Consider the following 12,678-nt stretch of genomic DNA (forward strand, 5'->3'; position numbering starts at 1 on the left):
AATATACAATACACACATTTGGACGTAGACACAATGACACAAACAAACACTCTTTCTCTCGTTCCAATACTCTTCTTAGTCATAAAGAAAGAGTACGAGAGTTTTGTGAAGAAAGGAAAACTCACGATTTGAGACCAGCATTCTCCAGAGTGAGCTCTTCCAGGCTGGAGGATTTACTGAGTGTGTGCAAAACCTGCTCACTGACCTCTGACCCCTGAAATTAAAAATATATTGTGTCATTACATGCTTATAACTTCTTTCAATTACCATTGAAACACAAGGAGATACAGACAGAACGATACTTACTATGCGTAGGTCCTTACAGTATAGTTTGGTGAACCAGGTGTTGTATGCCATTGAGGCCACAATCACTGCCAAGTCCCTGTCACAAACACACAACAATAACTGTATCGAAACGGGTACATTTTTAAAATACCCTCGATATTAATTTAGCAGCTGGATTTGTTTAGGCTGCAGCAGCATTCATTTGATAGCGTCTGCTCTCTTTCTTTCTCTCCCTCTCCCATTCTCTCACCTGCTCTCCAGGTGGCTGAAGTCCACTAGGTTAAACTCCCGGTTGTCTTGAGAGTGATAGATAGTGTCCACATCCTAGGAGCAAGATTACCCATGAGTCCACTTGCTATAGTATATTACCCCCTCATTTGAAAGTGCAGTTTTCTTATTTTTTTCGCCTTCAGAAAGTATACACACACCTTGCCTTTTTCAACATTTTGTTGTGTTAGAGCCTGAATTAAAATTGGGATTAAATTGGGATGTTGTGTCACTGGCCTACACAAAATACCCCATAATGTCAAAGTGGAATTAAGTTTTTATACATTTTTACTCATTAATCAAAAATGAAAAGCTGAAATGTCTTGAGTCAATAAGTAGGTAGCCTATTGGTAGCCTAATGTTTAGAGCGTTGGGCCAGTAACTGAAAGGTTACTGGATCTAATCCCTGAGCTGACAAGGTAAAAATCAGTCGTTCTGCCCCATAGCAAGGCAGTTAACCCACTGTTTAGAGGCGAAAGAAACACATACCTATTTAGGCGAGGTGCTGGCTAGCGGAGTGGAACGCTTAAAAAAATTAAGGAGAGCCGCACACTCTAGGAGCTCAGATGCAAAAATGTAATGTCCAACGTTTCGACAGACAACGTGTCTTCATCAGGGTATAATGACAAACACTGCGGGGTGACTCATTTAGATAGTGTCAAAAGACACACACAGATGTCTGTAATCATGGCCGGGTGTGGCCTGATATCATTGGCTAATTCTCATATATTAAAATAGCATACAAAAAACATAAATGGATAGAGTACGATCATAGATCAAATTTGGCTACATAAGCCTACAAACATTTACAATAGCAAAATCACAATAATCACAAGAATGGCTTCAGATCAAAGTCTACGTTGAGACCGAAGGGAGCAAGGGTCTTTAAATTAAAGATCCAGGCAGCATCTTGTTTTAACAATAAATTGTCGAGGTCACCCCCCTCTTCTAGGGAGGGTGACATGTTCGATACCAATATAACCTATAGACGAAATTGAGTGGTTTTCTTCCAAAAAGTGGGCCGCAACTGGGTAAGTCGGGTTTTTGCACCTAATGGTGCTACAATGCTCCGAGATACGTACTTTTAATTCACGCTTTTTTTTACCCACATCATTTTTACCACAAGGACAAGTTATAAGATAAATAACTGCCTTAGTGGAGCACATGATAACACCTTTGATTGGGATCTGTTTCCCTGTTTGGGGGTGTTTGAAGGATCTACATTTATGAGTGCCATTGCATTGAGCACAGACATTACACTTGTAGTTTCCATCCAGTAGGGGCGCAAATACACGTTGTGCAGGGATATCTTGGGGTGGTAAATCAGAGTTCACCAATTGATCTCTGAGGTTTCTGCCCTGCGAGAACACGACCAAGGAAAGGTCCAAAAACACATTACCGATACTATCATCGGATCTTATAATGTGCCAAAAATATATATATTTTTTGCATCTGGGCTCCTAAAGTGTGCGGCTCTCCTTTATTTTTTAAAGTTAACCCACTGTTCCCTGGGCACCGAAGACGTGGATGTTGATTATGGCAGCCCCCCACACCTCTCTGATTCAGAGGGGTTGGGTTAAATGTGGAAGACACATTTCAGTTGAATGCATTCAGTTGTACAACTGACTAGGTATCCCCTATTCAACCCCTTTGTTATGGAAAGCCTAAATAAGTTCAGGAGTACAAATGTGCTTAACAAATCACATAATAGTTTGCATGGACTCACTCTCTCACTCTGTGTGCAATAATAGTGTTTAACATGACTACCTCATCTCTGTACCCCAAACATACAATTATTTGTAAGGTCCCTCAATCTAGCAGTGAATTTTAAACACAGATTCAATCACAAAGATCAGCGAGTTTTTCCAATGCCTCGCAAAGAAGGGCACCTATTTGGAGATGGATAAAAAAACGCAGACATTGAATATCCATTTGAGCATGGTGAAGTTATTAATTACACTTTGGATGGTGTATCAATACACACAGTCACTACAAAGACACAGGCGTCCTTCCTAACTCAGTTGCCGGAGAGGAAGGAAACCGCTCTGGGATTCAACCATGAAGCAAATGGTGACTTTAAAACAGTTACAGAGTTTAATGGCTGTGATAGGAGAAAACTGAAAACATGCATCCTGTTTGCAATAAGGCACTAAAGTAAAACTGCAAAGAAATTGGCAAAGAAATTAACTTTATGTGTTATGTTTGGGGCAAATCCATCACAACCATCACTGAGTGCCACTTTTTCAAGCATGGTGGTGGCTGCACATGTTATGGTTATGCTTGTCATCGGGAAGGACTAGATAGTTTTTAGGATAAATAGAAACGGAATAGAGCTAAGCACAGGCAAAATCCTAGAGGAAAACCTGGTTCAGTCTACTTTCACTGGGAGACAAATTCACCTTTCAGCAGGACAATAACCTACAACACAAGGTCAAATATACACTGGAGTAGCTTACCAAGATGACATTGAATGTTCCTGAGTGGACGAGTTACAGTTTTGACTTAAATCAGCTTGAAAATCTAAGGCAAGACTTGAAAATGGTTATCTAGCAATGATCAACTACCAACTTGACAGAGTTTGAATAATTTTTTAAAGAATAATCCAGGTGTACAAAGCTGTGAGAGATTTACCCAGAAAGACTCAGTTGTAATCGCTTCCAAAGGTGATTCTAACATGTATTGACTCAGAAGTGTGAATACTTATGTTAACTACATATTTATGTATTTAATTTTCTATATTTTTCAACAACAAAAAAAAATCTCTATTTGTCATTATAGGGTATTGTGTGTAGATGGGTTGAAAAATATTTTATCAATTTTGAATTCAGGCTGTAACACAATGAAATGTGGAATAAGTCAAGTGGTATGAATACTTTGTGAAAGCACTATAACAGTCCATTGCACTAACACACAACAAGCCTACTCCCATAGCTCTTACCCACTGCACTTCCTCTTTGCAGCTTATTCCATTGTAGTCACACAGGGCAGCGTAGGTCTCGGAAAACCCTCCTGAGACGGACAGAGAGGAAATAAAATAGATGATGGTGAGAGAGGAGGGTTTTAACCTTTTACTGCATTGGGCTAAATAGGGGTCACACAGAGTGTTTCTTGGTAGTCTTAAACAAATCTACTCTGAAACAAAACTATACACCTCACACACATTGTTATTGGCTTAACAAAAGAAGACACCTGTACCATGTCAGATATAGAGTTGAAATGTATTCCATTTTGAGTTTGCATCCCACTATTACACTTTATATACTGTACATCAAAGAAACTGACTTGAAATATAACAAAACCAGTACCAATTTTCTACATTGCAGAATAATAGTGAAGACATCAAAACTATGAAATAACACATACGGAATCATGTAGTAACCAAAAAAGTGTTAAACAGATCAAAATATATTTGAGATTTGAGATTCTTCAAAGTAGTCACCCTTTGCTTTGATGACAGCTTTGCACACTCTTGGCATTCTCTCAACCAGCTTCATGGGGTAGGCACCTGAAATGCATTTCAATTAGGTGTGCCTTGTTAAAAGTTCATTTCTGGAATTTCTTTCCTTCTTAATGCGTTTGAGCCAATCAGTTGTGTTGTGACAAGGTAGGGGAGGTATACAGAAGATAGTCCTATTTGGTAAGAGACCAAGTCCATATTATGGCAAGAACAGCTCAAATAAGCAAAGAGAAACGACAGTCCATCATTCATTTAAGACATGTAGGTCAGTCAATACGGAACATTTCAAGAACTTTGAAAGTTTCTTCAAGTGCAGTCGCAAATACCACCAAGCGCTGTGATGAAACTGGCTCTCATGAGGACCCCCACCAGAAAGGAAGACCCAGAGTTACCTCTGCCGCAGAGGAAAAGTTCATTAGAGTTACCAGCCTCAGAAATTGCAGCCCAAATAAATGCTTCACAGAATTCAAGTAACAGACACATCTTAACATTAACTGTTCAGAGGAGACTGTGTGAATCAGGCCTTCATCGTCGAATTGCTGCAAAGAAACCACTACTTAAGGACACCAATAAGAAGAAGAAACTTGCTTGGGCCAAGAAACACGAGCAATGGACATTAGACCAGTAGAAATCTGTCCTTTGGTCTGATGAGTCCAAATGTGAGATTTTTGGTTCCAACTGCCATGCATTTGTGAGATGCAGAGTAGGTGAACGGATGATCTCCGCATGTGTGGTTCCCACCGTGAAGCATGGAGGAGGAGGTGTGATTGTGTGGGGCTTCTTTGCTGGTGACACTGTCTGTGATTTATTTAGAATTCTAGGCACACTTACAGTGGTTCCTCAATTAAAAGTTTTGAGAATATGCCACGGGATTTAGAGGTAATTTGTGGTATAGTACGTTACCCTGCATCAGTGCTTCATTGCTCCAAACCACCGCAAGGGGGAGTTAGAGCACTGATTATGCTTTTGGGTCCTACTGTGTCTCTACCTGACAATGAATGGGCGATTTAAACCAAATAGAAACGGATAATTGTGCACGACTTCAAATTTGAATTTCAATTAACTGAATGATGAGGATGAAGGTATACTGCAGTATGACGCAACTTTTACAGGAAGAACCACTGTCACCAGCATGGCTACCACAGCATTCTGCAGCGATATGCCATCCCATCTGGTTTGCGCTTAGAGGGACTATCATTTGTTTTTCAACAGGACAATGACCCAACACACCTCCAGGCTATGTAAGGGCCAAGATGAGAGTGATGGAGTGCTGCATCAGATCACCTGGCCTCCACAATCACCTGACCTCAACCCAATTGAGATGGTTTGGGATGAGTTGGACCGCAGAGTGAAGGAAAAGCAGCCAACAAGTGCTCAGCATATGTGGGAACTCCTTCAAGACTGTTGGAAAAGCATTCCAGGTGAAGTTGGTTGAGAGAATGCCAAAAGTGTGGAAAGCTGTCATCAAGGCAAAGGTTGACTACTTTGAAGAATCTCAAATATAAAATATATTTTGAATTGTTTAAAAGTTTTTGGTTACTATATGATTCCATATGTGTTATTTCATAGTTTTGATGTCTTCACTATTATTCTACAATGTAGAAAATAGCAAAAATAAAGAAAAACCCTTGAATGAGTAGGTGTGTCCAAACTTTTGACTGGTACTGTAGAAACACTGGATATTCAGCGTTAAAAAAAAAACAATATGTTTATTAATTATGGAATGATTAAAAATATTAACAACATTCCACCCATGAGGCCACTAGAGGGGGATTTGGTTATTTGACTACTGGACAGGGGTACAGAGCAGGTGTTTGTTTCACTGAGAGAGAGAAAATAGAGATGACAAGCAGTGCAATTACCCTACGTTTACAATGTCTGTGTAAAATTAACTTGAAAATATGTACTGCATGCAGTGCAGTGGGTTTCTCTATCCATTTGTCACTTAATGAGGACCTGCTTTCAGCCTCTCGTTTCAATTTACTCAACAATTTCCTGTCTGTCAATCATCAACTAGAATCTGTCTCTTATGCAGTCTGTATATCTGTGTCCGTCTGTCTTCCTGCCTGTCTGTGTGTTTCTTACCACAGGCCCTCTGGGTTTCAACAGACGTCTCTGAGCTGGGGGAGTACTTCCTGCTTCCCTCAGAAAGGTCACTGTCTGAATGACAGATGGAGGGACTGAGAGAGAGAGAGGGGACAAGTTTCAGAAGGGACATAATAGCTAACATTATTTATAATTTGTCTGGGTTTCAAAGCTGTCCGGTACAGGAGTCTATGCTGCCTGAAAATGGACACTTACGAGAAAACAGAGTTGTTGAATATTCTAGACAGGGCAAAGTTAACGTGGCTGACCACATGACTGAGGTGGTCACGTGACTGAAGCCTCAGGGAATAAGTGGACTTGTCCAAGTCTATGACGACCTGCATAGGAAAACAACAACAACGTCGTTTCAATGAATAGAGTGATAGACGGACCAGTGATTTTCGGCATGATGCCAGATAACTAACAGTTAATTGCAGTAAATATCCAAGCAGAGACCGAATTGCTGTAGCTCTACTTACATGAATTAAGATCCTCATACAGTATCTCCATATTGTAGATTAGATTAACTGATTTGATTGATTGCTCAGATGTTGAGGTGATGTTGCTAATAGGCCTACTCCATTATAAATCTGTTCAAACAACTAATCAGTTCAAATAAAAGAGGCCACATGGACGATGCACCAACATGGCCATTCAAAACCTCAGTTAATCTGGCATATGTTACTCGCCTGAAACTCTGGGTGACTGTTCATGGCTCGGATCTCCAAGAAGTTAAATGTCACCTCAATCTGTAATAAAATTCACATTTGTTAACATAATGCTGAGAGTTTGGTGTATGGTAAACAGTAGCTAATGACATAGTGATCATGATGGCTACCTTTGTTGGAACCTTGGCTGTCAGGAAATAGAGTCTCCATGTTGTGAGGACCTGAGTCAGACGGAGAAACATTGGCAAATGACATCCACACTGAGCAAAGGTTCACTGCACATTCAAGACTCACTATGGGCATCCAACGCTCTCGTGGGTTGCCATGGTAACGGAGAGAGTGAAATGAGGAGTACTCTCTGTATTCACCTATTGATCTGGGCAGGAATCTTTTCTGCCACAGCATCATGCTTTGATGGGCTATCCTGTTTACTGGGGATGATTGCATTCTCAGGATGTGTATTAAGATGGTTTATAGAAATGGTCACAACAATAATAGTTCCATAGGGAAGTGATTTAAAAGCACCCACATTCACCCGTCTGCCCGCGTACACACACACCCACATGTACTGTACACGTACTCACACACATACAATCACCTTCAGCTACAAACACAATCTCTATATACCCTATTCTCATGCTCCTGTCTCCATCTTTTAGAGGAGAGCGAAGAGCATTTAGTAACTATTGCTACAGCACAGTTTATACTTTTTTTTAACCGGATAAACAAACAGCAAATATGTTTCAGTTGCTCTCTCTGACTCTCGTCCTCTGCTCTTTTTTCTGCTCCTTCGCTCCTGATCATTTGCTTCTTCATCTCTGATGCCCCCTTTAAACATCTCCCTGAGGAGGGATGGAGGAACATTTCTCTCTTCTGCCTTTCTCTCTCTGGCTATCTTTCTCTGCCTCTCTCTCTCTCATTCGTTCTCTCTCTAGAAACACTAGCTAGTACAGTATGCCTTCTTAATAAAATGCAGTAATTTAATTGTGGCTATCCCTCTCTTTTGCATTTTGGGAGAGAGGTGCATGGTTCTACTCATCAGAGCCAAACACTTGCCGGCAGCCACAACACCCACACACAACAGCAAACCACAACGATAGTGTCGGAAGTTACGGAGAGAGAGAGAGAGAGAGAGAGAGAGAGAGAGAGAGAGAGAGAGAGAGAGAGAGAGAGAGAGAGAGAGAGAGAGAGAGAGAGAGAGAGAGAGAGAGAGAGAGAGAGAGAGAGAGAGAGAGAGAGAGAGAGAGAGAGAGAGAGAGAGAGAGAGAGAGAGAGAGCAAGAGAGACTCCTGCATTCCACCACTTCAAAGACACTGTGTCTGAAGGAGTTAATTAAAACGTGGGGATTGTATCACATTAAGGTGATGAGTAGGGAGGGAGGGTATACTGGGTAGGAGGTGGCAGTGGATACAGTGTGTCAGTACTGTACCATATGAGTATATAGAAGTAAATCATGCTGATGGTGCAGGAGAGACGGGGAGACAGGTCACCCCAGGAGAGAAGTCCTTATCAAAGTCTTCCAGATCAAAGAGACACACTGCACGCATCATATAATTATGTGTCAGTTTTATGTGTCTGTTTTTGGAGAAGAGATGATGCCTGTCTTTTCTTATTGGCTTGATAAGGGGGTAAGGCAACTGTTATACATGAATAAGGTACTTCCAGTACCTGGTTAAATAATTCACAAGCAAGGAAACCAAAGCCTAATTTAAAGTACATGACATGGCCTCAAGCAAACCTGATGGGAGAGGAAGACGAACAATGAAAGAAGAACCTACCAGCCTGAACTTGAACCTACCTTAAAACATTTAGCCTCGCTCAGGCTTTATCAGCAAGCCCTACTCTTAACCCAAACCCTTCCCCAAGCTTTACCTTGACCGCTTAAACCCTAACACTCTCCTCAGCCTTAATCTAAGCACCACAGAGACTAGAATTCCAGATAGATACCCTACTCTAGTTCAGAGTAAAAAAGGAACCATTTAGCAGAGAGAGATTGGACAGCGAGGATTTAATGGATAACATTGTCCTGGCAGAGAGACATAGTCCCTGAATATCAATGGGTGCACATTGCAAAACTCTTCCAACTCGCCGTATAATGAATCATTAAGCAGTCATCGAGGGAACGACTCCCTGCCAAGGCCTAGTCTGCCCAGCTGGGGGTGTGAGCCCATTGCCTCATCAGCTGGTAGTTTTCATGAGCACAAAAACATGTAAACATTTCAATGCAGTTTTATGTGGAATTGTTAGTACAGTCTCAGTTATTTGGTTGTTCTATTTCTTATACTTTTGCCTATTTTCTGTACTTACATAGGTTGGGATCTATACACTTAAGAGCTCACTGGCCCAGATTTAGTCCTATAAGCTGGCAGGGCTGCAGCTCCTCTATTGAAGATTTCACATCTTTGCCCCATATTCTCTGATGAAAGCACCCCAGTATCAAAGGCAGAGGTCCGCCCGCGCCTGGCACTGCCTCCACCACCAGGGTCTCACAGAGGCAGAGCCTCAAACAGACCCCTCCCCAAGCTGATGCTCTTACAGACCTCCGTGTCCTACATTGTCCCACCACAATGCCCAGACAGGCACAGCCGGTATGGGGAAGCAGCAGCATATCAACTCAATATATTCATGGCATGTGGCCAGTCTGACCATAGTGATTAATTGCACTTCAATACTGCCTATGTTGCATCATGTCTCTCCTAAACCAACCTTCTGGTTTCCATCCGATGTCTTGTGGAGGAATCCTCCACTGCATCAGACTTGTATTGACGTAGTGAGGGACGGAGTAGTACTGTGTGTGGATGGCCTGGAGAGCTCCTCTATATCAATAGATCAACAATGATCTGTGGGAATACCACCCACTCCGCAGCCAGCGCATCAATATAGCAAATGTTATTTTCACCAGACGAAGTTATTCAGATAAAACAGGACTCACCAGTATCCGGTCCTCTGACTTGCCATTTTTGGTGTCAAGCTTAATGCCACGTATAAACTTGATGGATGACTTGTCAACAATCTTCCTGATACTCTCTGTAAATAGAAAACCATCCCCATGGTCAGATACACACTAATACACACAACACACAAAGCAAACATTTCGCACACACAAATGACACACATCAACCAAGTATACAGTACATCAGAACTGTGAAAGAGATGAGCTTGACCTTTGAGTGCACAGCCCTTTCGCCATACAACTGAAGACAGACCAACCGTGTCATTTAAAACCTACATCTGGCATTTCATAAACAGAGGGAGATTATCAGAGGATAAAACCATTGAGTCTCCAAAACCGTTGGATCTTTCACTAAAAAAGTAAATAACAGTATTGTTTTCCATGGCAGGCGCACAGAAATTGCCCAATAAAACAAGGATATGTGAGCGAGGACAGAATGAAGCCATAAAATAGAGAGCATTTTTTTTTATATATGGAAGCCAGAGCTGGAATACAGTACTTGAGGCTGGTGAGACTGGATCGAGACAAAAAACTGCCTGTTTTTTTCTCTCCTGTTTGTTGTTGTATTTGTTCCATTATTATCTGTTAATTGTCTTTTATTATGCATACAACAAGCACTTTTGGCTTTTCATTATTGCTCATCTAATAATCCAAATAAAGCAACAAACATCTTCTTATTATTAATTGTGTGTTTCATAGGCGAAAACCTGCAATCGCATTCATTCTGTTATTAATAAGATTCAGAATACATTGCCAGACAATTTTTTCTTCCCACACAAACAACCTTATGTGCACAATATGACTACTACCAGCAACCACATGGATCCTCTCTGCTCAAGTGAGTCTCAGTCACCGAGGCATTGATATCACATAGAATCCCAGTCAGAGGTGTGACCCCCCCCACACCTGCCAGACACCTGCAGATAACCTGGCTTGGCCTGAGGACATCCCCTCACAGACAGACAGGCACACTGACATAGAGAGTCACCATCAGAGAGACAGGGGCGAGGCTAAAGCGGAGGACACGAGGAGAGGGTAAGATGGTGAGATGATGAGATGGTGAAAGGTATTAGATCATGGATAACCAACCACCCAAAGCCCTGAATGTGCTGTACTTCACCTGTGACTAATGCATGGTCAAATAAGAGAATGCTGCTGAGTCTGATTGTTCTGACAGGATCCTTAGAGTAATGTTCTGATGATGATGAAGAAGATGATGATCTGAACACCATGATGACTGTTTAAACATAGATGGTATTTTGGCTCTGGCCACTTGGAGTCTGATGCTATATAGCTGTCTATCTGAGGCAGAGGGAAGTGGCTGGCAGGTAGGTGAGTGGATTGAAAGGCAGGGATTCCACTGAATTAATTATCACAGTGTGGTTAATAGAGCCATTAGGAATAATTATCTCAGCAGAGACTCCCTGCAAACGCGAGCATGTGTGTGTGTTGTTGGTTAGAGGGTGAGAGAGTGTGTGTGTGTAGCTAGGTAGGCCTAAGTGTGTGTGCGTGCGTGTGTGTGATGTAGGTGTGAGCGTGCGTGAGCGTGTGTGTGGCCTGATGGTGTGAGTTTTTGAGACGTAAGCTTGTGTCAACTCAATGGCAGCCTCATCATCTGAGAATTCTACTAATGAAAAGTGTAGTATACAGTATCCATGTCTGGCTTGTTCAATAAAGGAAAGTGAAGAATACATGCAAATTGTTGGCAAGAAAATGCATGCTGCTCCCCCTCGCTATCTTTCACAATCACTCACTCACACACTCTATCTCTCTGTCACACACACACACACTCACAGAGCAGACAAAGAAAGACCATGCTCACTGCCAACACGCTGAGAGGGTAACAATTCCTATTCTTACAACCTAGCATGAATTTCTGAATGCAGATCACACCGTGAGCGAGTAAACCCACGCGTGATGCACACGATGATTTTCACAACGCCCCTTTTCCTATGGCCCAGGCCTGGGGATTTTACATGATCTGCCTGCTGTGCTTTTATCGTAAATCCTGTGCAAGCAGGGTGTCTTTGCTTTACATAATTGTCGAACTTTAAATGCTCAAATCATGCAACGCACGTTTAGCCTAGATGATGACATGTAAAGAATGACACACAAAGCTTGGTGGCACTAGCATATATGAAAGAGGTGTTGCTTCTAAACCCCCAATGCGCCTGTTCAGTCGCAGACTGGGAAAAGCCCGAATCCGTACACGTTACAGATGATGATGATCGAGATAATGGGAATAGGAATAATGTTGATATTTTCCCTACCTGCAATATCCCTGCTCACACTGACGAAACAAGAGGCAGTTATGTCTTTAGATGCCATGTCTATTCTTCCTCTATCACCGCCCCTTTTCCTTTCGCAATAATGGACCGAACGGATTGCTTCTCTCGGAAGCATTCCACCATCTGACTGCCGCTAAACCCGCTCTCAGAGAATAGTTTAATGTGCCAACGTGAGAGAGCGCGCAGCGGTGGAAGGGAGGAGGGGAGTTGGAAAGAGACAATTGAAAGAATACGAGATACAGTGGGCTAGACAATTTGGTGGTATGAGAAATTGTTGGAACTGTAAAACTAATACTGATCAATAGATGATGAGGAGGATAGTGATGCTACTGATAGAAAAAGCGGTGACACGTTTCAACCCAATTATGCTACGGATGGAACACTGTAGTGGTTATAGATGGCTTCCAAATCAGAGTTTGCTGTTTGTTATGGGGACACTATTTTCAAGCCACTTAGATACAAATGGATTTTCGTAGCAGGTTAGGAGAACATTTTTGCTAACCCTAACCCTTTCCTAACCTTGACCTCAGTCTCCTAACCTGCTACATTAATTATCCTAACCTGCTAGAAAAAGTCATTTCAAGATCGAAGAGGGGTGAAAAGAGTGCTTCTCGTATGTTATTCCAACACCTCTGGGATGGCGGGACCACACCATAGCATAGACATTAAGGGACC

General features: G+C 41.9%; 1 protein-coding gene across 5 annotated transcripts in view; it reads right to left on the bottom strand.

Annotated features, from left to right (window-relative positions):
* LOC139578587 (capping protein, Arp2/3 and myosin-I linker protein 3-like) overlaps positions 1 to 12,148 on the bottom strand; it is a 62,932-nt gene extending 50,784 nt beyond the window's left edge. For 3 of the 5 annotated variants that reach the window (XM_071406408.1, XM_071406406.1, XM_071406404.1), the window contains exons 1-10: positions 11,986 to 12,147; positions 9,695 to 9,789; positions 6,933 to 6,983; positions 6,784 to 6,843; positions 6,311 to 6,432; positions 6,095 to 6,189; positions 3,491 to 3,561; positions 536 to 609; positions 307 to 382; positions 126 to 214 (exon numbers count right to left, since the gene is read on the bottom strand). In XM_071406408.1, the coding sequence (XP_071262509.1) occupies positions 126 to 214; positions 307 to 382; positions 536 to 609; positions 3,491 to 3,561; positions 6,095 to 6,189; positions 6,311 to 6,432; positions 6,784 to 6,843; positions 6,933 to 6,983; positions 9,695 to 9,789; positions 11,986 to 12,118 (866 nt within the window). In that variant the 5' untranslated portion in view covers positions 12,119 to 12,147. Of the gene's footprint in view, positions 1 to 125; positions 215 to 306; positions 383 to 535; positions 610 to 3,490; positions 3,562 to 6,094; positions 6,190 to 6,310; positions 6,433 to 6,783; positions 6,844 to 6,932; positions 6,984 to 9,694; positions 9,790 to 11,985 lie in introns of all 5 variants that reach the window. The other 2 variants (XM_071406405.1, XM_071406407.1) reach the window with 2 other exon arrangements.
* Between the last annotated feature and the right edge of the window lie 530 nt (positions 12,149 to 12,678).

Source organism: Salvelinus alpinus, chromosome 6 (genome assembly GCF_045679555.1).
Source record: "Salvelinus alpinus chromosome 6, SLU_Salpinus.1, whole genome shotgun sequence".
Classification (NCBI taxonomy): domain Eukaryota; kingdom Metazoa; phylum Chordata; class Actinopteri; order Salmoniformes; family Salmonidae; genus Salvelinus; species Salvelinus alpinus.